Source organism: Hippichthys cyanospilos, chromosome 12 (genome assembly GCF_059441005.1).
Source record: "Hippichthys cyanospilos isolate Australia breed blue-spotted pipefish chromosome 12, RoL_Hcya_1.0, whole genome shotgun sequence".
Lineage (NCBI taxonomy): Eukaryota > Metazoa > Chordata > Actinopteri > Syngnathiformes > Syngnathidae > Hippichthys > Hippichthys cyanospilos.
The window spans coordinates 9,478,396-9,506,380 of record NC_142380.1 but is presented as its reverse complement, the minus strand read 5'-3'; the positions used below and the strand labels follow the sequence as shown (position 1 = coordinate 9,506,380).

At 42.1% G+C, this 27,985-nt stretch overlaps 2 protein-coding genes across 7 annotated transcripts; one reads left to right on the top strand and one right to left on the bottom strand.

Moving 5' to 3' along the window:
* Positions 1-106: 106 nt before the first annotated feature.
* On the bottom strand, positions 107-13,873 carry LOC148414761 (uncharacterized). Of its 2 annotated transcripts, XM_088429264.1 has the most exons (10): positions 12,660-13,873; positions 11,700-12,533; positions 9,831-9,894; positions 7,510-7,662; positions 5,590-6,749; positions 4,997-5,144; positions 4,190-4,409; positions 3,949-4,061; positions 2,956-3,146; positions 107-2,233 (listed from the first exon to the last, which is right to left on the bottom strand). In XM_088429264.1, the coding sequence occupies exons 2-10, from the start codon at positions 12,352-12,354 to the stop codon at positions 2,040-2,042; spliced, it is 2,898 nt and encodes a 965-aa protein (XP_088285390.1). In that variant the 5' UTR covers positions 12,355-12,533; positions 12,660-13,873; the 3' UTR covers positions 107-2,039. The 2 variants fall into 2 exon arrangements, with proteins under 2 accessions (XP_088285390.1, XP_088285389.1); XM_088429263.1 differs by having other exon boundaries at positions 11,700-13,873.
* rc3h1b (ring finger and CCCH-type domains 1b) lies at positions 13,246-27,618 on the top strand. Of its 5 annotated transcripts, none has more exons than XM_088429259.1 (20): positions 13,246-13,360; positions 14,396-14,431; positions 14,522-14,798; positions 15,561-15,681; positions 17,520-17,759; positions 17,837-18,012; positions 18,187-18,387; positions 18,836-18,968; positions 19,114-19,232; positions 19,307-19,419; positions 19,529-19,768; positions 20,907-21,118; positions 21,195-21,604; positions 22,364-22,519; positions 22,610-22,765; positions 22,847-23,066; positions 23,141-23,286; positions 23,744-23,968; positions 24,260-24,363; positions 24,806-27,618. In XM_088429259.1, exons 3-20 carry the CDS (start codon positions 14,568-14,570, stop codon positions 24,960-24,962), a joined length of 3,360 nt encoding a protein of 1,119 aa, XP_088285385.1. In that variant the 5' UTR covers positions 13,246-13,360; positions 14,396-14,431; positions 14,522-14,567; the 3' UTR covers positions 24,963-27,618. The 5 variants fall into 5 exon arrangements, with proteins under 5 accessions (XP_088285385.1, XP_088285388.1, XP_088285384.1 ...); XM_088429261.1 differs by lacking the exon at positions 13,246-13,360 and adding an exon at positions 14,120-14,309; XM_088429262.1 differs by having other exon boundaries at positions 14,396-14,798; positions 23,144-23,286.
* Positions 27,619-27,985: the final 367 nt, after the last annotated feature.

Below are 27,985 nucleotides of genomic sequence, written 5' to 3'. Positions count from 1 at the left end.
TATATATATATATATATATATATATATATATATATATATATATATATATATATATATATATATATATATATATATATATATATATATACCGTGTATAAGTATACATGCATTTATAGCTAGTTATGAGTAAAGATTAAAAAGCAGTCAGAATGAATCAAGCGTCATTGTGTTATGGGCCACGAGGGAGGACTGGTGGCGGTTCCCCGGGGGGAGTCATGGCCGGGGGAGATAAAGTGCGGGGCTATCGGCTTGCGGTCACGCACACACATCAGATAAATAAATAAAGGAGCAGCATTAACGACGACACGCTATCACCGAGCACATTCGCAGCAGCTCCCAAGTTGCGGCAGGTAACAACGGACACCATTAATAACGGATTTCTGTCGGCTGATTGAGTTGTGTTAAATGCAGCAAAACGTGCATATAGTTGCTACAAGTGAGGATGTGGTCGTGATTGCTATCAGGCGTTTAATGGATTGTTTCTTCTGGTGATGTTTTCAAAGCACAGCGGTCAGTCACGATGTCCGCTGCTGCCAAGTGCAGTCACGACCGCAGTCCTGCAAGCAGTCACGACGGTCTTCCTGCGACCCTGCACTGCTCGACCTTCACGTGCGCCATCCAAAACACGGCCTTCAATCTTTTTTTACGTCAGAAGCCGCGCAACTGCGATCTTTCGTCTATATCACCAAACATTTATAGAGGACAATTTTTATTTTCAAATTTCGCTATAAACTTTGACCTTTAATCGCCAACTTCCTGGTGAAATTTTATTTTGAAGGCATTCGGAAAAAGATAACGGGTGATTTATCGTTATTGTGCCTCTCTCACAAACAGCGAGTCACAGACGGCAAATATAACATGAAGTTCCATTAGTCTAAACAAGATATTCTTATTAAAATTACGCCAGTGCAATATGAATGAATTAGTTAAATCCACCTGTTTGTATACATCTCATGAGGTGGCCTTTTCGGCAGGTCAGCTGCTCATGTCAGAACGAGCATCTTGGGTTAGTCATGGAAGTCTTTCTTCTGCCAGTCCTAAACTGTGTCAAATATGCTTAACTATAATTGAAGTGTGGCAGTATGCTTGGGCCACCTTGCGCTCAGATCATTGCTGTTTACGATTTAAGTGTTGACAATTGGGAAAATATTTATTAAGGTACCCTAACTCAGTGATTCTCAAATGGGGGTAGTTGAAGGAACCTCAGGGGGTACTCGAGATTTTAAATAAAACAAACATGAAAACATTTCGAAATTATTATTGAATTAATTGTTTTTAGGAAAATATAAGTTGCTAAAACACAGTAGGTTATTCAGGTTCATTATTGTAAAAACCCAGATTCTCCCCCCATCCTAGAATGGTTTGACCAACTTGGCCACCTCTCGTTACCTGTATGGTTACTGATTTATTTTTGTGAACACATCTCTATTATGAACCCAAAAGAAGACGCTTTAAATTGAATATTCTTTTGTGGACAAATATTCATTAATAATTAAGTTCATTATTTATTTTTGTGAAAACATTGCTACTGTAATCCCAAAACAGGATGTTTTATGTTTAATGTTTTTGTGAAAAAATATTCCTTTATCATTTTTATCGTTATTTGTTTTTGAGAACAGCTTTCTACTATCATCCAAAAGAGGACACTTTAGGGTGATTATTATTTTTTGAAGTTTGAAAGGAGGTAAAGTTTAGTAAATCAGACACTCGTGGCATGTTCTATGATTTTGGAGAAGGGGTACTTGGCTCAAAAGATTTTTCACAGGGGGTACATCACTGAAGGTTGACAACCACTGCCCTAACTGTATTTGAAACATATTTCTGGACATTTTTCATAATGTCAGCTCACTTTTGCTCTTGCCTGAGCACAGTGTATATATATATATATATATATATATATATATATATATTATATATATATATATGTATATATATATATATACATTATCATTTTTGACAGTGAATATCCTGAGGCTCAGTACTGTATACATGTTTATGTATAGAGGAAAAGTGCCAAGCTGTTTGTCCTGTCTCCCAATTCAGCGTGGGCTACGTCGAGCCGGCACGATCCTTAGAGAGGCGACGCTTTCCCGCGTCATGAGTCGGGTCACCTGGTCCAGACTGAGGCCTGCTACCACTTCCCCATTCACCTGAACAATCTCATCACCCACACCCAGGAGACCCACGTAGGGGTTGTCACCTGTTCCGTCGCCCACTTTTTCCACATAAACACCTGGAATAAAAAAATAAAATGAAATTGAAAGGCAGCAATGATCATCAGCAGCATTGTTCTTTTTTTTATTTTAATGGCAGGAGTGTCCAATCTTTTTCTTTTGGGGGCTGCATACAGAGAAATGGAAGGTTGCAGGAGCCACTTTAAAATTCTTTGGGTAATTTATTCAAAACAAACACAAAAATCAATCAAGGGAGCAATTATATACTGTTGATATTTTTTAGTTAGTTGGATAAACTGCTACAGAAGAGCTTAAGTTGATAAGACATTTAGGAATTTAGGTCATTTTCAGGATTTTTGAACGGCTAAGGCCCCCGTATCACTGACCAGGAACCGAATTCTATCTCCATATTCAGAATAAGGAGTGAAATGTATTCAGCTGATCATTTTTGAAATGTAAATTGAGGATTATTGTAGTATTGAATCTTCATAAATTGGACCTTGACAAAAACAACTGTTTTATGTTATGTACAGTATGTCATGTAAACAAATTCTTTATTTGCCGATTTTAACTGTGTCTACAGTATATAAACCAATGTCTTATTAGTAGAAGCACCTTTTTCATGTTATGCTGTTGAAACATCCTTTTTAATGTATGTCACAGGCCACTGAAAAGTGGATGGTGGGCCGCAAATGGTCCCCAGGCTGTAGTCTGGACACACCTGTTTTATGGTTTTCAATTACAACAATAATCTAGATTCTAGACTTTGTACACAATGTACCTGTGTCAGGTCTGCCTTTTCCCCTTGAGATGACAAAACCGAAAGGACCATTTGGAGGTCGGATAAGCTCCAAGAGAAGAGAGCCGTCTGGAAAAGCCTGAGAAACCCTGCCTGCCGGGCGTACCACCCTGGATGGGATTACGTCTTCAACGCTCAGGGTCCGGTGAAGCTCCAGTTGCGGGCTGTCAGGGCTGCAGTAGAACAGGTTTTCAATATCTGTTGCTTTGTTATTCTCAATGCAAATGGATTTTCAATCATCCATTTTCTTGTGTTGTGGTTGTGGGTAAGTGGAGCATATCTGCTCGTGACTCCCTGAACTGGTCACAGGCTAAATTGCAGGGCACATATAGCCCATAAAACATTGATCTCATACAGATAAAGTAAGTGTGACTATAACTCATTCAGGCAGCCATTTTTGGCCAGCCGTATCCTAACAAATGTGAAAAAATTACATGACTTTTTAAAAACAAAAAAGTAAAAATACATCTGGATTGACTGAGTTCCAACAACAATTAGCCTTGTAGGGATTCTGTCGGTGAGGCCTCAACTCATCCAGTGACAGCTATTTTTAGACTTCCACTTATCCTTACAATTGATATTTAAAAAAAAAAATCTGGGACAGAAAACAATAAATCTTTAGGATTAATTGAGTTCCAACAATAATTAGCCTTGTACGTATACAGTAGGTGAGACCTCATCTCATCCAGTTACAGCCATTTGTAGACTATCCCTTATCTTTACAATTGAAACATTTAGATAAAAAAGTATCTGGGATAGAACGTATGGACTTAAAAAAAGAAACATAAAAATACGTCTTTGGAATTGAATGAGAGGATGGGATTGATGAAGGCAATCATTGTCAAAAATAAAAGGGATGAAATTTATCACCGTTTTTCAAAAATAGGCCTTTGTTGTTGATTGTTGATGCTTTATTTGTGGTAATGGGTATCATCATATACAATAATTAGCATGGGTCCTTGTACTTTGACTTACCTTGGCGCAAGACCATAAGGTATCTGCACCTCACCCAGGATGGTGGTACGCTCGGTTCTCCTTTCTAAACTCTGCACAGAGGACGCTTTTCGTAGTTGGGCCAGTGGCAACGCCTGGTGGCAAAATATACATGCAAAAATACATCAGAAACACTCTGGTAGTACAGTTCAACATAAACGGGAATCTAACCCCAAGAAGTGCAAACACGGCATTGTGATGAACAAAAACTAAAAGTACTCACCGTATGCAGAGCCTGCAGCGAGGGCGTCCTCTGGATGCGTATGGCAGTGTGCGGACGCCGCGTGGGGCTCGGGGATGCGGCGCTGGACCTGCCGGCGGCTGGAACGCTCAGCTGTTCCATGCTACTGGAGCGGCCTCCCTTCACCAGTCTGCCCATGCTGTTCAGACCGATGGAGGAAAAGAAGCGGCGCAAGAAAAGTTTTGGCCGCCCATCCAGCTTCCTGCAAAACCACAGGTAGATTATTTCATATTACGTTACGTTGTTATTACTATCCATCCAGTCATCCGTCCATCCATCCAGTCATTAACCATATCATCCATCCATCCATTGGCTGCATCCAATGTCATCCACCCATCCAGCCATCGGCTGGGGGCCATACCTGTGTAGCCCTTTGAGACTTTGGTGATTCAGGGCTATACAAATACAATTTGATTGATTGATCATATCATATCATATCATATCATATCATATCATATCATATCATATCATAATCAACGTTTTACTGCTGAAAATGAATAATGGATATTTGTATCACTTTAATTCCGCAAGTGCATTTAATTTCCAGCAGAGGGCAGCCTTGCTCTGACTATTTTAGAAATCCTTTTCATGACGTCATTCTAAATGTCAGCGGTAATCCCTGTAAAAGTAGCTTTAGGAATGTTGTCGGGGGTGGGGAAGGGGGGCTTTCTTATTGGTTCATGGGGGTCTTATTCCAAATGCCATGAGCATTTAAATTGCATGTGTTTGTGGAAGGCAGGTTATAAATTAGGGTTCTGAAGTCTCAGCTATGAGTTTATGTTAACTGACCTGGCCCCTTCAGAGTTGTCCTCCCAAACGGCCTCAGCTTTCAGATGCTCAGCTCTCAAGAGCTCAGCTCTGAGATCCTCAGTCCGAGACAGTGCCAGACTGCGCATAGCGGGATGAAATTCCGACCCGGCGCCCGTGTCTGGAGTCACTGTTGAAAACATATAAGAGCAGGAAATCTTCAAACTGTAGGAAATAATTCAGATTGGAATTTCTGTTTCTCCCAAGTAACAAAGAATATTAGGTTGTTGGGGGGGGGGGGGGGGGGGGGGGGGGAAACACTGCAAAATTTGCCTTTGCTTTTCTGCAAGTCACTCAACTAATATTTGATCATAAAACCTGTTTTTGAGAAGTGCTTTCCATTTGTGTTGCATAGATGAACAACTTGGCACTAAGTAATCGACCATCAAATTAATCGATAATAATTTGTGATGACAGATTTACCATTTTGAGAACTAGTTTAAATGGTCTAAATCTTCTCAACAGTAAGTATTATCTGATTTTCAAATATCTTTGTGTTGAAACCAAACTAAATAATTCCTTCCATTGTTTTTCTTTTTTCTTTACTGGGCCTAACCCTTTTCCTGCGCACTCACCCGCTCCATCCAGGGTGGCATCCCAGACATGGGCAGCTGGCACGTCTGTGTTGAGGCGAGCCGGCGAGTACCTGAGCACGGAGGGTCTGATGCATGCCGCCGAGTTGCTTATTGCTTGGGCCCCTTGTGCCAAAGATGCCGCCGGCAACTCCCTTCTCGCATCTGCGCAATCCAGGACGGCCAAACGCTGAGGCCCCACTTCCCCTCCCTGACCGGGCGCCATCTGGAGCTGCCCGGTGGTGGCGCGGTTCCTTGAGCTTGACTTGAGAGCGGACTTGATAGGCAGCGCAGGCGCTTCTCTCAATCGGCCGGAGGCCCCCAACGATCGTGGCTCCAGTGTGACGGGGCTGTCGGGCGCAAAAGAAACGCCTCGGCTCAGGTTGACTCTGTTCCTGGGATTGGAGTTGCGCCGCTGAGCCCAGGACGGCCCATAAGGGCCGTTACCGGACTCCAGCCGACTCTCGCCTTTGCGGCTCCTTCTCCTGAGTTTCCCGAAGCCTGACGATTTCCAGCCCGAGCTTCTTTCTTTGGTCTCCCCTAGAACAAAGGCGCCCGCAAAGGTAACCGTCAGGGGAGCTTTGGGACGGGTACTGACTTCCGGTTTGTTCGGAGGAACCCAGCAAGGAACTGTCCTGCCATTGGTGTCTTCAGGGTTTCCACTCTGCTGTAAAGCAACCTTCTGTTGGTCTGTCAGCGAGGACGTTTGCTGAGGCTCCCTCACCACGGAACCGCACGCCTGGCATTTCTTCACCAGAATGACGATCTCCCTGATCACCGTTGCGCTTTCGGCACCGGGCGCCATCTCTCGCTTCTGGTTCGGAGGCATGGAGACGCTCCTGTGGTTCCGACTCCTTTCGGAGCCGCTACTGCTGGAATCCGTATTGCTGTCCCTGGTTTTAGACTTGGGCGCCAAGGGTCGACCGCGCTGTCGTACCCGGTCCAAGTACCGAAACTCCGCTTCTCTCTCTGATTCGTCTTCGAAGCGTACCCGAGTGGGGGAGCAGCCGTAGCGCCCGGATCGTGCGGCCTGTTCTCCGGGGGAGACATCCCCTTGATCGGGGACAAGGAGGGGACTGGCCGCACCTTGAGCTGTGGGATCTTCTTTGACCTGAATGGCTTTCGTCGCCGTTGAATTGTGAGCCTCAACTTGTTGCTTCTTACTGCAACAAATAGACCAGTGACCTGGATGAGCACAAACCCAAATGCAGTTCTTTGTAGGGCCTTGTTATGGCCCTTTAAACATTTGCCAAAAAAAAAAAGTTCTGACTATTGTCAGAATTCTCAATCATGTGAGAATTCAAGTACTTTTCAGTATTAAAGTGATAAGGTTAGGAAGGTGAACTGGATTTAATGAGAAAGTGAGAAATCTGAGAATATTTCAACAAAGATGTATCTTATCAGATATTTATTTACCAAATAAGTCAAAAGTATCTGCATTGTAAATATCTAGCGGTTCAACAAACTTCTCAAGGGCATCAGAACAAAGTTAAGAGTTGATGTTTGTATTCTTAATGTAATATTGTTTAATTTTGACGGCTCCAAATTTCGCATATCAGCCTATTTGACGATTAATAAATGGTATCGGCCCTGAAAAAAAACAGTGTTCTGTATCATGCATTCTATTTTTAAGTTATATAGAAGTAATATTTGTGTCATTATTTACGATGCATAGATCGATCCTATACACCATGTATTCTTAAATATACTGTACAATATCTATCATATTTGTTGATAAACATTCTATGGTTCTGTCATGAGGAAGAGGTACCATACCTGGCTAATACTGAAAATCTGTGTCAAATTGTAATTAGACGATTAATCGGTTATCAGTATTTCTTCTGACAAAAATCGGCCTCAAAATACCCATAACGATCAGGCTCTAATTCTACGAACAATTTCTAGGATAGGGCGTGAACTTACACAGTGGATCTGTGATTGGAATGGGAGCGTCTGCTGGGGCGGTCAGCTTTCGCGTGGTTGGAGCGAGCCTTGAGGCGCGCTCGCTCTAGGAGACGCTTGGCTTGCTCATGCCTTGGACTCAGGGGTAGTTCGTCACCAATTACAAGAAGCGATCTAAACGGATGGAAGATTTAAAATGGTGCTTAGATGGGTTGTTCGTTTCACGCAACCTTTGGGAGAGAATGATAACGAAAGTTAGGTTGAATTGTTCCAAGTTGAGTCAAAGTTCTGACTTCAAAATTCTGACATAAGAGTGAGAATTTGAAAAGTACGGGTAAAGAGTAAAAGTAACCCACATTTTAGGTTGTCCTGTAAGAACTGACCCATTTTGGGGGGATTGTTTTGTTCAAAACACAAAAAATTGGGTCAAATTTACCAAATGGCAAAATATTGAGTAGATTTTGAGCTTTTTTTGACCCATAGTTGGGTTATTTTTAACCCAATTGTTTTATGAGTATAGTTTGGTTATTCAGACCAACATACTGTAGTTGTCAGTGCAGGCCTTTTGAAGGTTCAAAGTTGTCCAAAGGGGTTGAACATTTCCCATTTATGAATATTGGGCTGGCCCAATATTCAGGTCAAATTGATCCAACAGAAACTGTCAATTCATGTTTTTGGGTTGTTTTGAGTAAAATACCCCAATTTCTTGGATCGATTTGTGCACAACAACGCAGACGTCAGGGTCAAATTGACCGAAGTTGTGCATCTTTTTTTTTTTTTTGACTAAAGTTATTTCTGACCCAACTTTTTCAGGTGTACTCCCCACTGTCAAAATCTGCCTTACGCAATCATAGATAGGCTGTAGGCGTGGCACCGGTAAAAAGCGGCAAAGCGGCACGTCATCTATCCGTCCCTCCTCTTAAGCTGCTCTGCCATTGTATTTCATCGTCTGTACTCGTCTTTAAGCCCTGGCCCAGCGATAAAGATAGCATGATACACTGGCCATGTGGGATTATCCTAACTATGGACACGCTGGGATTCAGTGGCCAATGTGGACCACCGAAAGAACATACTGTTTTTGCACTAGATTAAAGTTTGCTATGTCAATGTTGTCACCACAACGTAGTTGAACATAGGATGGTGAGCTGACTGTTTTGCTTGACCATCTGCTCCAATCCAAGGATTCTAATCATGATTATAGTAATAATCCCCTCTAATAATGATAACGGCTGCAAAAATGGCACTTTTGTTGGAATTGAATTGGAAGATTATTGATTCAAGTCAGCGAGCAAGCCTAGCATAGAAATGTGACTTTTAACATGTTATGCTGAAAATCACAAGGTCAAAGTAAAGTGAATTTTTCCAATAGGGTTATGGATTATTCAGAGTCATTTTACGCAACGTTTGGGAAGATGTTGTGACAGAAGCACCTCCCCGCACAGCTCCCGCTTGCTAATAATAGCAACATCCCCATCTCTTACATCTGCTCAACAGGAAACATGCCAGGTTACATATTGGCCTTTTATGCAACACTGAATACCAGTGAGGACTGGACCCTGGAATAATTCACTAAATTGTTCTTACGGAATGATGCTTATTTCACTTTTATAAAGTTACTTTAGTATTTGAATACCTAAAGTAATTGATTACTAGTACTTTAGTACCTTAAGTGCATTAGTACATTTAGTACCGCTTCAGTACCTTAAGTATTTTAGTACTCTTAGTACCTAGAGTAATCAATTACCTTGCAGTACCTAGTGTAAAGTAATCAATTACCTCAGTACATTAAGCACCCTAAAGTAAATGATTACTTTAGTACTGTATTTAAAAAAAACGTGTAACTCTTATAAAGATGTAAAAATACATATTTGGGATTGAATTAGTTCATTTGAAAAGAAAACATATTGCAATACAACAATTACACCACAATTACAACACATCAAAATGTGTTGTTATAGGTTATAAGTAACTGAAGTGAATAAGCCTGCATCTATCACATATTCTGTAGGTTATTTAAAAACTGAATACTAAAATACAGTACAGCAAAGGTTGACAAAGAATTGAAGGAGAAATGCCACCATCAGTCACTGGGCCTGTGCAAGTCAGAGAAAGCAATTTTAATACCAACATAGGGTGAATCATCCCTTGGAATTAAAAAAAAATAATGCCGCCATTGGCGTAGTCTTCTTTTTTTGGTCATCTTTGGCACACATCGTGTCATTTTTAATACAAAAATAACATGAACACAATCTGAAGTGTGACGTGGGCAAAACGAAAAGATATAAATACACACGAGTTGTGCCACATTTGCTCTGCTCAAAAAGTATCAAGTCAATGCTCACCTCAAATAGGGCTCCAATTCCTGAAGAATGATTGCGTCCTCAAAACCGCCTTGGGTTCCCTCATCTACCAAAAAATACACATGAGGTATCATTTGCTGGCATAAATGCCATCATCCTATTTAATTTTCCTTCGTCCCATGAAGATTTGAGCTGAAATTTAGTTGAGTTTTGTTTGCTAAACATTTGATGACGATGGTTCCCCAAATGGACTACGGAGGCTCCCTCTTGTGGCATGCCCAAGAATCACTGAATTAAATATTCCAACTGTGCCTAACGCAGTAGCAGAAACTTTTTAATTGGAAATTTCTTTCTTATGTATTCCCATTAGTCAAAATCCTGCATCATTGGAAAGACCACAATGTCCTCGACTCAGCACGCTAGGACTTAGCTGGGTAGAACCGATGAGTCGGAATTTATCGAGGAAAAACAAATGTCTACTTCAGTGGACAAAAATTAATACGGGGATACACAGTAAAACACGACCTATTCTACAGCTATATCAAGGGATATAGAAATGAAAATCAAGCACCTCCTCCTACTGCTTCTGCTTGCTATTAATAGCGCAATCCCATATCACATCTGCACATCTGCACATCTGCTCTACAGGCAACACGGCAGGTTGCATATTGGCCTGTAATGCAACACTGCATACCATTGACAACTTCTGGAATAATTCACATATTTTTGGAATAATTGTGATTTAGACAAATTGTGGTGAGTTTTTTCATTTAACCGTATAAAACTCAAAAGGCATTCGAAACTTTGCAACAAGGTCACTATACCACAATATAGCTTTAGGTTGATTCATCTTCCAATCAATTTGCTCTTACTTTGAAAAAAAATCAACTATTTCTATCAAAGCATTAAAAAAAAAATTGGACTATAAAATACACTGGATAATAAAGCGCACCAACAAAAAATTAAAACATGAAAAATATATATTTTTGTCAGGTAGAGGCCACACCAAACTATAAACTGCATGTTGAAACATCAGATATTTACACAGAAAGAGGGATTCAATTTTTTCAATTTTTCTTATTTGACTTTTCTCTTTCAAACGGCCTGGTTAGAGCAACATCAAGCCCCCAACAGACTAAACATGCCTGTATGTTTAGAAGAGCAGAACCAGCACACCTTCAACACAATAAACATGCACATTTAGAAATAAGAGAAGCACCGACATATTTTCAACATAACACTCAGATTGTTGGAATACTGCACCAGCCCAACTCAGACTGTTGGAATATTGCACCAGCACAACAGTAACATTCCTGTTTACTAATGGAGAATTTTTTTTATCCTTCATTTTATCCTATGTTTTACCCTCACTCATTTGTCTTATCAGATTTAGCATTTCATATCCTTGAGCTATTGTGTCTGTTTTTACGATGTTCTTATTTTGTACAGCACTTGTACAGCTGTGGCTGTTTTAAAGTGCTTAACAAATGAAGTTGGATTGGATTGGATGGAGAGTGCCCCTGGTGATGAGTGGATGTCATCTTCTGACTATCTTTGTTTACTGGGAGAAAGAAAAACCAGAAAGGCAGATAAGCCAAACTGGGCTAAAGACAGCATGGTTCAAAGCGTAAACATTTTCCATATTTCGATGTGTTAATACCTAAATAAACACTAGTAAAATCTCACATACTGCCTGAAGTGCCTTTACATACAGTTTCTCCATTTAAGAACCACTCATACACAAAACATGAGTTTCATTAATTTATACATTCCTCTTAAACTTTTGTATAAAACTTTAGACTGTTTAATATACAAAACTTAAAAAAAAAGACATAAAGTTTTCCAAAGGGTTACTTCTAAATTTTTGTTTATTTCCAAGTGTTTGGATCAGTGTATTTCCTGCAGATATACCTTGACAATCCACGGTGTCTGTTGCATCCCTGCAGTTTTGTTGTCTTTCATTCAACTTCTCATAAATGCTCGGCCTTGCTTCTTCATCAGCGAGGTGGCCCCCGTCTGGTAAAGGCGCACTGACCCCGTACCGCTTGTCCACTTGGGACACCTCAGTGTCCGCCTTGTCGTCCCCTTGAAGGTAGTCTTTGCAGGGTAAAGCCAAGGCGAGGTTCTGGGGTTCCACGCCATTTAGAAGCAGCGTCTCAGGCCGGGCAACCCTCCAGAATCCCTTTGGGGGTGCCCAGTGTCTGATTGTGGTGGGGGGAGGTGTCTGGGGGCTAGGGGGTAAGGTGGCGCAGGAGAGCACGGGTAGTGGGGGAGGTGTGATGGGGTTGTTGGGCCTATTCATGGAATTATGTCTTTCAGTCTCTTCATCTTCCTGAGGCGGCGTGTCCACCGGTGGGCTGTGGATCTCCAAACTGACTTTCACCTCGACTTCCTCCTTCTTTTCCTCTTCATCACTGCTGCTCAGTGCAGCCAGTTGGCAGGAAGTAGCAGCAGCATGGCCTTTCCCGGTGGGCTGCAGCCTAGGACGGACATCCGGCGGCTCCGGGGGTAAACTGGAGACGACGGATTCCTTTTGAGTTTCCCCCACCAACTTCTCATCCTCCATTGGCTGCTCATGCACAATGAAGTCCACTAGACAAAACGAAACAAACTGCAACTTCCTTTCTGATATGCACGATGAAGAGATATGAAATGTGGATTCGGTCACGTTGCTTCATCCACTGATTACGTTGCAGGATAATCCTTTGGAATGAGAATAAGCAAGTGCCGCATGCAACTGAGCCGCTTCAACAAGCACCCAAGATAAAAACAAAACAAAAAAAAGACAGGATACTTTGAATTTAAGTCATCCTGAATTGCATGTCTTTAGAACAAAAAAGAACATTATGTTTTATCAATGAAGGAAATTACCGTATTATTCTGTTAGAGTTGTACTAAAATCTCAGGTCCAGGAGTATGTTGCCAAAACATCCCTCCAATGATGTGCATCCAGATCGTTCCCTTTGGTGTGATTGGCACGGTAATACCACCCCCAGAAACGATCACTGCGGGATTATAGTAGACCCCCTCCTCCCAAAAAAGGGAAAACTGAAAAAAAATCGCTTTAAATTTCGCCCTTGCTTCGCGCAGCTGATTTTCCGAGTGGAGCTCCTCTTAGTGTTGCATAACGCGCGATCCGCACATTGATATGTCAATGAGAAGGATTAAATAACAAAAAAGAGGGCAGAGGGCGCATCAGCTACTCCATTTAAAAGGCGTTTGAATAATCGAAAAACAAAATGACGCAAGACAAGAGTGCGTGCGTCTTATTTGTAATGACATCTTCCCCGACCCTGTTTTCTGTCCCGCGCGTGCATATACGCGCATCTCCAGATGTTTTGGTTTACATGCATGCAGCCTCTTGCCACTAGAGGGAGCATTAGTCGTCGACGCGCACGCGCGCAAGCACGCGCCCCAGCTAGCTGTAACCGGCTAGCCCCGTAGAGTTGACACCCTTCCCCGACAAAACCACCCCCCCTACTCGGCAGCGGCTGTGCTGCACCGTCGACATGGCAAGGAAATATCGCAGTTGCTTAACAGAAGATGAACATCTTCCAAGGCGTTTGGAATGAGTAAGTAGCGGCGTCGTTGCAGGAAATATTTGTGGAAATTGTGTTGTTGGTATTTGCGATGCAGGGCGAAGCTAGCAGAACGTTAGCCTTGGTTTGTTCGTTAGCATGTTAGCATTATTGGCTCCTTCCTAGCGACTCGAGTGTTTTGTTTCCACGGCTTCTCCAAAACGCCAATAGCGCACTTACCTATTGTTTGTCTGAATTAATCAATGTGAGAATAAAGACAAATTTTAAGACATGTGGGATGCTTTGCTTTCCCAATGTTACATAATCTACCGAGCCTCACTTTTCGCTGGTCCGTCCCCACTTTTCTTGATAAATACCCGCACACGGCCTATAAGTGCGAGATATGTCCGTGAAAATGTCAACAAAGTGACCGTGCCGTTACGCCGATGTTAAGTTTAAGCGTGAAATTATTTTAGATTGTGAATTGTCACGGCGTTCGCTGTTTCTGGCTAACTAGCTATCTGCCTTAGCCACCCATAGCCGTACTATGCTAACAAGTAAGCTTTCGCTCCCGTAAATCAGCTGAGTGCGAGCTTTCTATCAGTTAGCCGCTCGGTACGTATGACACGAGAGTTACGACAGCAGACAACCCGAGCCTACAATCAAAGAAGGCTTGCGGCTTCATGCTACTTTAATTCTAGTGGCAAACGTCAGCTTCACAACAAGTTCGGGATAGCGTAGACAGGCTATTAGCTAATCCAAGCACCCTTTGTCCATAGCCTCAGTGGCGAGCAGCACGATTAAGTAGGCCACATAAGCAGCTGTTTTGGGCTTGTTTCATCCTCAACCCATATCGATAGCTGCTCACAATTCTTCGGATTTCCATTTGGGATACCTGACTACCTCTGGTGTTTTGTTTGGATGTTGTTGAATGCCAAAAATAGCGACCCAATCCTCCATACGTCAACGCTTAAATATTGCAAGGAATTACTCAGTAATTGTTGTGAGTATGAACTATTGGGTGTAATGTGACACTTTGCAGCGTTGACTGACAGCAAATGTCTTTTTTTTTTCTCTCTCTCTCTCCAGTATTCATCGTGTGATGTGACCCCAAATCCACAATGTGTGAGAACATTTAGTTCGGAAGAAAACAATTCTTGATTCCAGTGGAATCTTTCATATATATTATTATTATATTTTTTTTGTGTTTCATAGTTTATACACATTTGCACCCACTCGTCCCCGCCCACATATAATCACCATGCCAGTCCAAGCGCCACAGTGGACAGAGTTCCTGCTCTGTCCCATCTGCACACAGACGTTTGAGGAGACCGTTCGGCGGCCCATCAGTTTGGGTTGTGGACACACCGTCTGCAAGATGTGCCTGAACAAGCTGCACCGCAAAGCCTGTCCCTTCGACCAGACGGCTATCAGCACGGACATCGAGCAGTTGCCTGTCAACACAGCCCTGCTGCAACTTGTGGGAGGCCAGGTAAGGCACTTTTACTGCAGTGTTTGCCAACATTTATGTTTGACATGATAAAAGTTTCACGGCGCACTACCATTGAAATCATACTTTACCATTCAGGTTAAACTGGATTTTTGATCAATATACGTCAGTGGCAATGAGATGTATTTTGCCATCGGTGGCACTGAAGGAGTTAATGAGGATACGCGCTATAAAATATTAGTGGATGGATTGGATATTTGATATGTAATAGGTGATATTTTTAGTGTTCTAATTTGGGCTTTGGATTGGTGAAAATGGCACTGCTGTAAAGAACAGTTAAAAATAGATACACTTCTTAGATATTTATATGGCATTTCCTAGCGCTGTAATGGATGATGACAGTTAAAAGAATTGTGCATGTGACAAAGTCATGAACGTCCAATGATTCGAGAAGCCTTTTATCTATGATGATGATAGTGTAGTACGCAGCGTACACATATTGCAAGACTTATGGGCAAGTGGAAACCCAATATTAATAGAAATGATTGTGTTGCGTAAATTGTGGCAATCATCCATCTTTTATTGCCAAGATATAATCAGCTCGACTAACCGAAGAAGGGTTCATCGTGACTAGGAACAAAATAAATGTTTTTTCCTCATGTAATTTCCTGTTTGCAATCCAAGCATAACTCAGAGCGTGCAATTTGCGAACTGTCAGTCGTATGATTTAGGGTGGCAAGGACAGTATTTGGTTCAAAGCTTCATACTGATGACCCTTTTTTCATTTCCTCTGATTGTGCTCAGGTCCCTAAGGCTCAGCCAGTTACCTTGATTAGCAGTCCTGAGGACTTGCAGCATTATGAAGAGGCCAGGCAGTGTGTGGAGGAGCTGGCACTCTACCTGAAACCCCTCAGCAACACACGAGGTACTTCCGCATGTCTCTGGGCCTCTTTTATGACCACTTCTGATTATTTGTGGCCCTACTTTGTGCTATCACACTTTAAATACAATAGCAATACCGTATAAACACTTGCATTGGGCTTTACCAGCGCGGTTGAGTCGCATACCCGCCCGCTTACTCATGGCAATTAGCACATGTGATGAGTGAGTTTGACATCCTTATTGACAAACCCGGCTGCTGTTTGGGCACAAGCTGACATCATGATGGTGATTTGTGATGAGTTAATTATGGATAAGTCAATCCAGATGATGTGCTGTTAACACGGCGACTAACATCTAATGATGATAATGGCAAAGATCTGCGTGTTGGTTATACCAATAAACCTCTTCGTTTCCAAAAATAAAAGATGATTTTCTTATATTTGGCACCATGATAGTCATCGTGATGGAATCGCAATGGCATGTTGTGATACAAATGCGTCACTCACTCTTTACAGTCCTACTCACTAAACAGATTGACTCTCTGCTTTGTTTGACTTTTTACTTTGCTTGATAATGACTTAGATGAAAATGTTTTGTTAATGTCTTTAATGACCTTGAAAAACATGATTCACAGATTTATTTAAAAAAAAAACCATACCGTGAGAGCTGTTGCTGCAAATGTCTGCCTATCACACACAGAAAAACATACTAGGATAAAAAAATGCATCACCTGTGACTTTAAAGATGCAATTTCAAATGCTAAAAGATCTGACATTTATCCACCATTAATTTTAACTCAGAACTCAGCCATCACAAAACTGGATGACGTCAATGGCAGCATTTGGTGTGGCATTAAAAAAATAAAAAAAATGTGACCGGACAACATCAAGCATACTCCAATGCAGTCATTGCAGAGTATGATTAAAGGGGATTTTAATTTTTAGTCAAATCTGAATTATGACATATTAGTGGAATGTAAAACTCATACAATCTGTCATAATGATAGTTAATGTATCATGATTTATTGTGCGTAAGTGCATCAAGTGTACCGTTTAGATTGAGCTCACCAACTTGGCATGTAATAAATTTGAAATGCGGAAGTCAATACTGCTAAGTCCTTATAATAGGCAGTGTTGATTGTGCAATGTTGACAGTGTTTTAAGGCATGCGCAGTGAAAATTCACAAGTAAACAACGCCACCCAAAATATCTTGGTAGCAACCTGTATTAATCCAACTTATAAATGTACCACAAATTACTATCCATTAATATTGTTTCAAACGCATTGTGCAACATTAACCTGAAAAACAAAACACTTAGAAATTAATTGTTTTTGGAAGACTTCACTGAAAGCTTACAAGCACATTTGCCAACATTTTTAAGTTTCGGTTTTCAGCTTCCAACCCAGGCTAAACTTAGCTCTTATGACACAAAGATGTAACTGACAATTTGACAACCAGCTAAGGTTCACGTGCCATCTTGTGTCATCTTTCAGCAGTGGTTCTCCACCTTTTTTCCAATGATGTACATACACCCTGTGAATTTTTTTTTCTCCAGCCAACAACCGTTCTAATCTGTGTAAAGCATGTTTGGATGAAAACAAGACTGCTGTGCTGTCTCTGATTTATCAAAGTTAAAGTGGCAGAATTAAACAATGCTCAACTGTCATACCCCCCTGAAGTGCCTTCACATACCCCCAGTTAAGAAGAATATAAATAGCACTATGGGTTTTACAGAAAATATATGCAAATAAGAAGCATTTAATAGGTTGGAGGGTCACTTACTATATTCCCAAGGCTCAAAAGCTATAAAAGTTGGAGGTGCTTTAAAAGAAATTTTAGAGGCAATTATTATTTAACCTCTTGGCCTCTCATCTCACCAGGGGTTGGTCTGAGCAGCACGGCCCAAAGTATGCTGAGTCGACCCATGCAGAGGAAACTGGTCACTCTGGTCCACTGCCAGCTCGTAGAGGAGGAGGGCCGCGTCCGGGCCATGAGGGCCGCCCGCTCTCTGGGCGAACGAACCGTCACAGAGCTCATCTTGCAGCACCAGAACCCCCAACAGTTGTCCTCCAATCTGTGGGCAGCTGTTCGTGCTCGGGGGTGCCAGTTTCTTGGCCCAGGTAGGTTCCTCACTCCTCTGCCCACAAAAAAACAGACTGGTCATTACTTCTGAGTCTTAATTGTCTTTCAATTCAAGCGATGCAAGAAGAGGCCCTGAAACTGGTCCTCTTGGCGCTGGAGGACGGCTCGGCTCTGTCTCGGAAGGTTTTGGTCCTCTTTGTGGTCCAGAGGCTTGAACCTCGCTTTCCTCAGGCCTCCAAGACGAGCATAGGCCACGTGGTGCAGCTCCTCTACAGGGCCTCCTGCTTCAAGGTATGCCAGAATAGCATTTTTTTTCCCCCCAACAAGATTCACTGTCTTTACGATACCAATTTTCTTCTATGAGCCCCATACTTTAATCCAGTGACTATTTTTGATATTTAAAGTACCATAGCTTTGTGGAGAAAAACAGACCCTTAAAAAAATGTTTGTTTTATGGCTGGTTAGGTCACCAAACGTGACGAAGATTCATCCCTCATGCAACTGAAGGAGGAGTTCCGTACATATGAGGCTCTGAGGCGCGAGCACGACTCTCAGATAGTGCAGATTGCCATGGAGGGCGGCTTGCGTATCGCACCTGACCAATGGTCTTCTCTCTTATATGGGGATCAGTCTCACAAGTCGCACATGCAGTCCATCATTGATAAGGTGAGTTTACTTTGAATGTTCTGTAGTTTTTTTTTCCCCTCTATAGTTTACATAGTTTCATCATTTGTTTTGTTGGTTTGCTTTAGAAGTGGCTTTATAATTTTATAGCTTTTAACCAACTTAATTTTGTCTGGCTGGTTTTGTCTTAAGTTGATGAAACAGGTTTTGAGCTAATCAGGCTTGGTGCGGTCAGTGAAAGTTAACTGCTTTTCCAATAATTTGATTAGCCACAGTTATTGCCTAAGTTAACTGTCAGTCTAGTTGAGATGGATCTTTGACGTCTGTCAATGGCAGCAAATGAGTTTGTCTGCTCTTTGCATTTGTCTATCTAGAAAATTCTCTCTCGGTGAAAATACTTTTTCACTGTACATGTTTGCAATGTGGATTGGATAAGGTTTCCTGCCAAGCACAAAAGCACTGATATGTCCATTCCCTGTGACCTACATAGCTGCAGACCCCAGCATCCTTTGCTCAGAGTGTCCAAGAGCTCACAATTGCCCTGCAGAGGACTGGAGATCCAGCCAACCTCAACAGGCTGCGACCTCACCTTGAACTACTCGCCAACATTGATCCCAGCCCCGGTAAGAAAGAAGCCAAAGTGTTCCAGCTATCTAGCAAGACAAAAACACGGCAGCAAAAGAGCTTTGGCCCAAATTGTTAAGAACTGTTGAAGTATTAAATTGTCGAATTGAAACATAATCCCTGCTTTGTTCATTTCACACTCAGATGCTCCCCCTCCCACGTGGGAGCAGCTCGAGAAGGGCTTGGTTGCTGTAAAGACAGTTGTGCATGGCTTAGTGGACTTCATTCAGAACCACAGCAAGAAAGGAGCTGACCCTCAACAGGTAATCTTCGATTTAATTCTATGAAATACAAACGTTGTCTTCTGACACAAGGTAATAATAAGTCACATTTGCAGCCTCCTCAGCACAGCAAGTACAAGACATACATGTGTCGTGACATGAAACTGAAAGGAGGCTGTCCCCGCGGAGCGAGTTGCACCTTTGCTCATTCCCAGGAAGAACTGGAGAAGTCAGTCTCAATTTATTTTATGTTATGCTTGAATTTAAATAACATTCTTCCTAGCGGTTACACAAAGAAAGCAGCATAAAAAGTCTGCCCTGTGTTTTGTACTAATTAGGTATCGAAAGATGAATAAGCGCCTGGCAGCTCGCCTCCCTGGTTCAGGGGGGCCAGAAGAGGGCCTTCCCCTGGATGTGGCCGTGACTAGGAAGCCGTCACCCCTCACCAACGGGAGCGTTGCCCCTTCCCTGCCCCAGCTCATCGCACGCGGCTCCGACTCAGTCCCCTATGAACTTCTGCGCAAGCCCCTAAAGATGGACGGCGGCAGTTCGAGTGCGCCGGGATCGCCACCTGATCTGTGAGTAGAGAGTTCTCTGGGATACTCAACTCCTCATTGGTGTAAATGGGGGTTGAAATGTTCTTACAAATATGGCAGATTGAGCTCCTGTGACTTATAAAAACATTGCCATTCATCAAAAAATTTGACATACAAGCAGCGTGGCACTTTTGCTTCCAAAAAGAGCCTTCAAGCTGTTTTTGGCTCATAAATGCAAAGTTCTTTGTATTTTGTTATGGGCTGCTGCCACTTTAATGTGGCATGTGCCAAATGGTGCAAATGCAGCGGGCGAAAGTTGAACGTAGAAAAGGTAAAAGGGATTTTAAACATATTAAAGTCTTTTTTAAATTTTTTTTACTGCTGAAAATGGCTAAGTTTGGTCCGTCTTTAGGTTTGTGAGAATTTGTGTGAAGCGGCATGCATAACCACAAAATTGGCCTGTGGAAAAAGTATTTATAATACTTGTGCAGGTGTCCGTAGCTGAAGCGCTTGTTTATCGACCCACTAAAGGAGATTATACACATTAAGCAATCGGCGATAAAATATTAATATTGTGTCTTTGCTTAATTTGATAATTAAATTATTTTTCATGTACAATGAATACTTTGACCAAGGGTCACTAACGTGGCAGCCGTGGGCACCAGGTAGCCCCCAAAGATCACATGAGTAGCCCGCAGGCCTGTTCTGCAAATAGCTTATAAGAGAACATTTGATTTTCAATGAATTTTACAGTTATTCATGTATTACATTAACATTACGTATTCCACTTGATTTACATATTTACATATTTACCACAGCTGTTCCTTAATTATTGGAAAAAATCATTACCATGATCGGTGTCTTCACATAAACTGGTACCCTTCGTATTACTCAGTACCAAAAAAGTAGCTGAAAATGGCATGACATTTTGATAAGGGCCAATCACGGCTCTGCTTGCCAATGTCACATGACCAAACCCAGATAAAGGGTGAATCGTTTTTGGCCGTTTCCTGAGCCTTGAGCTCATTTTCAGTCGACAGCAAGTCATAGAATGTGAAAGTTATTATTTGTCCATAAAAATTACTTTATCAAATTCTTGACAAACTATTATTTTTTTACTGCTTGAAATGGCGAATGTTTTGTATTCCTTTTGACTTACATGCATGCGTTTACATTTTAGCCTGGACCCTGTGCCCAAGCCTGGTATTCCTCTGCCACCTCATGCCATGGCTCACCCCCGGCTGCCCCCAGAGCATCTCGCTGCTGTCAAGCAAATGCCTGTTGCCCGAGGTTCAGCCGTGTACCCCCAGCAGCAGCTCCCCGAAATGTTCTACTCTGACACACGCGCCCCTCCTTCTGCTTCCCAATACGAACCCTCACAGTATCCACCAGGTATGATTCACTTCAATACCCTGATACGCACCTCTCTTACTTGTGAAAATTGACTTTTTTTCCCCCAAATTTTCAGGGTACCCCTACCAGCAGCCCCCACAGTACGTTTCTCGGGATTACATCCGGAATCCTCCACCCCCAAGCGAGTCAGGACCCCCTTACCATGACCCTTACCCTGGTTACGGCCCACCAGAGCGCCCCTACCAGGCTCCCCACTCAGCTCCCGCCTTTTCGTACCCTCACCCATCACACTACGACCGTGGACGCCATGGGGCCTACACTGGCCCACCACCTCCCCCGCAGCCTTACCCATCCCAGCGGGATGGTCTGGTCAGAATAGGCTCCACGTCACTGGATGTTACCCCGCAGTCAGCCGGACAGGCTAACTCCATGTACCATCCTGAGCCTAGTGTGCGGGATCGTTACCCTCCAGAAGGCTACTATCAACCCGGGGCCCAATCACAACCTATGAGGACTTATGTCAAGGTGAGCCTTTGGAATTCTTTGTCCTTATATTCTCACACAATATCATGGCTCATTGTTTGCACCTATGCTGCTGATACTCACTCATACACGCTGCCACACCAGAGTTTTACACCTTTTGATATATATTTACTAGGGATGGGCAAGTACTGATAGCAAGTATCGTTATCAGGCCAATACGGGCCTTGTTTTGAGGCATAAAGAATGTGTAGAGGCTGCCAATTCCAGCCACTGATACTTCAGACCTTAAACTTTTATCCCCATTCTCAGCAGTACTTGCTGTTAACTGAAAATTCATATCACGTGGTTAAGGGTTGTTTAATGACCAATCACGTCTCACCTGTTTTTTTATTTGGTCAATGTGATGCTCGCAAGATGACCCATGATTGGTAGTTACCCGAGCCTTGAGCATGTGATGTTGTTTTGAGTAGACAGAAAGTGGAAAATGTTTTTCAAGGAATTTTACATGGAAAAAAACCCTAAAATAAAATACTTATAATAGTTACCTATTTAACTCGCTTAGTACTATCCATTGCAGATACTCTTTAAAAAATCTTTTAAAAAAGTGTAGTGTCGGATTACATGTCTGGACATAAAATCTAGATGTATAAATATGTTTTTGGGATGAAATGAGTTTATAGACATTCATTGCTGAAAATGGCCAAATATATTTACTTTGAAGTCCTCGTTGGCCGGAGTCGACTGTAAAATACTGCAATTTGAAACATCCAAGAAGAAATGGTGTCTGGTTTCCTGTTCCAGGCACCATATGTGGGCTCCCAGCCCAGTCTGGACTATCTCCATCGCCGTCGCCTAGAGCTCCTCTCCCAGCTGGAGGAAAGGAAAGTCATCTCTCCTCCACCTTTTGCGCCCTCCCCTACTCTCTCGCATCCCTTCCCCAGCGACTACCCTCCTGAGGTCAGCACCTTGTCAACTTGCAATCTCCACCTGAAAAATCTAAAATCTAAATCTAAAATCAACTATGTCACCGTTCAACTGTGTTTGCAGTACGGCGACGAGAGCTCCAATAGCATCGGGAAATGCCGAGAGCCGGACTACGCTGGTCAATACTCTCCGTGGTCATGTGACACCATTAGCTCCTACATTGGCACCAAGGATGCCAAACCTAAAGATGTTCTTGTTCCTGGCGCCATGGACATGATGGTGAGATCGGTCTACACACGATAAAAAGAAACAGCAGCATAAAATGTTCTTGGATCTTTCCTGACCTTCATCTCTCCTCAGAATGTGGACGCAAAGGTTCTGAGGGAACCATCTCTGGAGGCCCCTCGGAGAGGTGCAGAGGTGAAGGACGACGACCCCATTATTCCTTTTGGTCCCCAGCCCACAGTGTCGCGCTTTGGTGCCATCTCACGTACCTCCAAAACGGGTTACCATACCGGCCCCGTCCAAGCTTTGGTCTCGGCTTCCCAGAACCCAAACTCCAAACACATCTCGATGGCCGGTACAAAAAAAAAAAAAAAAAAAGTTTGAGAGCAGATTTGTTTGTTGGCCGCACACTTACCTATTCCATTCCAGCAGAATACACGTATGGAAGTCATGCAGGATGGGGCGGCACTTCGTACGCATCCCACCAGACAGCCCAGGATAGAGAACAGTTAAAGATTGAGCTGCAGCAAGTCAACCAGCAGATCAACCAACAGACGCAGATGCAAAGCATGGAGGTACATGTTTGCTGTGGGTTATTCATTTTAATCAGGATTTCACATGGAATCAATGCTTCAACTTTGTGTTTTTAGCCAACTGCATGACGAGTCACGTTGATGCTAGTGGTACATATTTTCATTAGTTGGCAACTGTCTGAAAGTCGTTGCTATTTGATCGCAATACGAAGAAATCAAAAACACAAACTGCCTAATCTATCACAATAATAGTTGTGTTAAAAGTTGTGTTAAAGTATGATTTGTACTCAGGTGGCACAACTCAACACATAGCTGTTTTTGAACACCAATGGCACTCGCCAAGCCCTAACTTTTAAAGGGACAATTGCTAGAATGCGCAATTGTTAAAATATCTGTAAGCTACAGTACTAATAGGCAATGTTTTGTATTTTTTTTTCTATTATTCATTGCCATGTTTTGGGTGGTGACATCTGCAAACCTTTCCGTGTTGTTTTCACAGTCTGCCAGTAACACTTTGCTGCTGCAGAGAGAAGCCAGTGCCTTAGCAGGCCCTCCGGTGACCAGCAGCCAAGTTCAAGCTGCTTCAGCAGCTGCGCAATCGCAGCAGGCCCCCAAGTGGCCAACAGGGGGCGCCGGTGCTGCAGTAGTCTCCAGTGAACAGCTGAGCCTCGAGCTCCACCAGGTGGAGAGAGAGATTGGGAAACGCACTCGTGAGATGGCTATGGTGAGGAGGCCTTCAACTGAACATTGCAGAAGTTAGGAGACAAAAGTCTCACCGAGCCTGTAGCCCCGCAGAGGCCACATGAGTAGCCTCTAGGCCTGTTCCAAACAAGCTCACAAGTAATTTCGAGCTGCTCACTCGCTTAGCGTTCAACAACTCATTTTCTCAGTTTGGTTTTTACATTGTTTACGTTTATGTGGTTTCACTCTGCTGACCAGGTGCTTTAGGGCAACCAGGACAACCAGTGCTGACCCCAGAATTGAATTTGCAATGTGTTTTATTTCCCTAACCCAGGAGAACCAAGTCACCCATGAGGTTCAGCAGTACAAGATGAAATCGTCTGAGAATGGACAACCTGAGCACAAGACGCAGCTGGAAGAAATCTCTCTTGCTCTTGGGTAAGTTTAAATATAATTCAAAGATAACCCAAAATAGGATCAGCCAGGGGCCAAGTCGGTTGGAGTATATGAATAATAACAAAATAAATGCATCTTTTGACTTGAGCCAATTTTCTCATTTAGCCCAACAACTTGGGCTAAAGTGAATATCCTGACAAAACAACCCAGAGGCTAATGTCATTTTCATTGTCCAGTTTTCAAATAAGTCAGATAATTTTAGCTTTAACAAAATGCTGCTTCAAGCTTTATGGGGAAAATAGTTTGATTAGCCTCCAATTTTTGGGGAAATCCAAATTGCCTCAAACTTATTGAATTGTGTTCATTTACATTGGAAGCTAAGGACCACAAAAACATTGAGGATGACTGCAGCAGTCATCGCACATGTTGCCCAAAGAGTTGTAAATGTATTATTCTAAATGTCTCGTGTGGCCCTTGTGTGCAGCGAGGTGTCCAACGGTTCCAGCGCTCTGCAAGAAGGTGCGGTGGGCGGTTCCATGCTGGCGCTGACAAACAAGACGTCAGCGTTGAGCTTGTGTTCTGACCCGGTCGGTGCCAGCTCAGAAATGCAGAAGAACGGCGTTGTCCATTCCTGCTCTTAAGCAGTACACGCACACACACACATTCGCACACAGAAGATGCTCTGAAAAGCATGCACAGGCATACACACACACACACACACACACACACAGATTCTATTTAGAAGATGAGCAGTATCTGCCGTGATATGAATTTTCTTTCTTTTTGTTCTGTGAATGAGCTTTTTTTTTTTTTAATGACTTCCCTTGCCTGGAAACCAGGGCATATGATAACATTTTTTTGTGTGTTATTGTGTGTCCCTTCTGTTTTTTTTGTCCCCCCACCTTTTTTTTTTTTTTTTTTAATTCTAGAATTAACAAGGCTCACATTCAGGACGAGGAACAGGGTGGTGATGGTGACAGTGGCACTCAAAAGGGATTCACTCGCCACTCCCACACTCAAGATTCGTGTCACATGGCGTGCAAAAAACAAAACAAAAAAAAAACGGTTACCGAGGCAAGCAGCCTCCAAAAATTGCGTCACACTAAAGCATGGAGGAGACAGCAGCAGCACGCAAGTCGGCCCTCGACCCCCCCAGAATCGTAATAACAAAAAAAAGTGGTTGTACAGATCCAGATGGTCTGGGAAGGGAAAATATGCCAACAGAAGCATGATTATTTTTTTTTTTTTTAAACAAATGCAATTTTAGGATGGACACATGCTATGTCTTTTTTTTGCAGTATATTAAATATTTAATGGAAGCATTCTGTTTTAAAGATTGCAATTTTCTTGATTAGGGAATGTGCTTCTTCCTCATGATACTCTCCAAAACAAAAACAACAAAAAAGTGCTTTGGTTGAACGCCCGTCAGAGCGGCGGCGGCGGAGGCATCCTCCTGCATCAGGTCCAAGAGCCTTTCCCTCCTCAGAACTTCTCGTCTGGCCACTGGCAAAAAAAAAAAAAAAAGCCTCCCCATTGGGATGATCTCATCACGTGGTCGCCTAACTTCTATGAAGTTGCCTTTTTTGTTCGTTTGTTTTATTTTCATGCTTACGGTTTTGGACGGAGGGCCGGGGAAGCTCCTCGCCTCCAGGAAATGTTTACACAAGCGCAGCAGTCGGCGCACGTTGCTGGAGAGTCGTCTGTCGTCACCACCACCCTGCTTCCAAAAAAAACCCCCCCAAATTTCCAAGCGGAACATCACCTCTGGGCCAGTCCGGCGCACCGTGTTAACGTTTACCGCCCGCACCCGACACGGAGGCCGCACGAGTCCATCCGGAGTGGCCCGCTTTTTTTTTTTTTTAAACCCCACCCCCAACATTTATCGTTTAGGTACACAGCTCACTTATACATACGAGTATGTATACATACATTAATATACTAAAGCACTATTAACGTGCCACCTCTTATTCTACTCGCTCAGCATTTATATTAAATGATCTCTACTTTAGAATCAGCAAGATGTTTTTATTTTTGTTTGGTTTTTAGTTTTCTGTCCACTGGTTGCCAACACAGACGTTATCCTTTCCCAGACGAAGGACTTTCTGTGCGCATTTGACGTGTGTTCACTTAAATCTTTTGTGTTCAAACAAAGATGAGACTATGCTTCCGAAGAAGACACAAAAAAAAACAATTCTGTAACATTAAAGGGGGGGAGAGGACAAAGAATAGAAAAACATTTTTGGAGACTTTAATGGAGCTTTGTGTGTGTTCGCTGTGTTGTGGAAAAAAAAACAAACATTTTTTTTCTTACTCCTTTAGTTTTGCTTTGCCCTTATGTAATGAAAATGAGGTTTTGACCCCTGCCCCCTTTAAGAGGATACTCAGGAAGTTGACTTCAAAGCTGGCCTCAGATTCTCAATTTGCAAAATATTCAAACCGAAATGGTATGATGCCGCATCCTGATAGCATACTGTCAAAATGTTTTTTTTTTTTTTTTTTTTTGCTTTAAGCAATAGGAAGAATTGTGACCTACAAGTCTTAATTAATCGGTGCAAGAGTACTTGAGTGACATATACATATATTTTTTCTGACTTAGTTGACATCTTTCTGTCACTTCTGTCCAAGTGCGAATCAACCAAAAAAGTTTGTTCAACTGCTCTTCATTACGTAGTTGGGACAAATTAAGGCTTTAGTGCATAAAAAAAATGCTGATTTGACATTTCCCAGTGGCCCCTCAGAGATAATTCAGTTAAACCCCTCAAATCCCCCCAATTTTTTGTTTATTTTTTTGTACACCACTGAGCTCTGTTACTGCTGTTTGAAGCTCACGTTTTATTTCCCCAACTGCGTGGGCAACAGAATTTGCAAAAGTTTTTTTTTTAATGATTGCTTCCCTTGTAAAAAACAAAAACAAAAAAAAACAACAAAACAAAAAGAACAAAAAAAACTCTTAAATTAAGGTACAGGTTTAATTTCAGCAAGGAAAAAAAAGTTTTATATGTATATTATACTCCATTAAGGAATGTCTAGAATTATCTTCCTCCAATGTGGATGTAGCCATTATGACGCCATTTTGACTTTGTAAGAGAATTCACTGTGTGAAAATTGGTTTGCATTTTTGTATAATACAATCTGCTTTTTTGTTTGTTTGTTTGATACGAGCAAGACGTCAAACTGGAAGTTTGAGGAGGAAAAAAAAGAAAAAGTGAACCTGTGAAATTTGACACAACATGTAACTTATGTACTACAGTGATTCCGAGTTTAGGGGGAAAAGATTAAATAAGATTGCTAACTTCACTGTTGGACTGGATTGGTTTTGTAACCATGTATAGCACAGCATACACACACACACACACACACACACACACACACACATATTATATATATATATATATATATATATATATATATATATATATATATATATATACTGTACATATATAAGAAAAAATAAGACCTTATATAGTAAGGCTTTATTCTTTGTAGAAAAGTTAATTTATTGTAAGGCTGTTTGTCATGAAAAATATGATCACAAAAGACATTATTTTTATAAAACAAAATATTTTTTTTCTCGCAAAACAACCATGTAGACTTTTTTTTTGCAAAAAATAAAACCGTTTAACCCCCCCCCCCCCCCTTAAAAAAAACAGCACTAATGTTTACT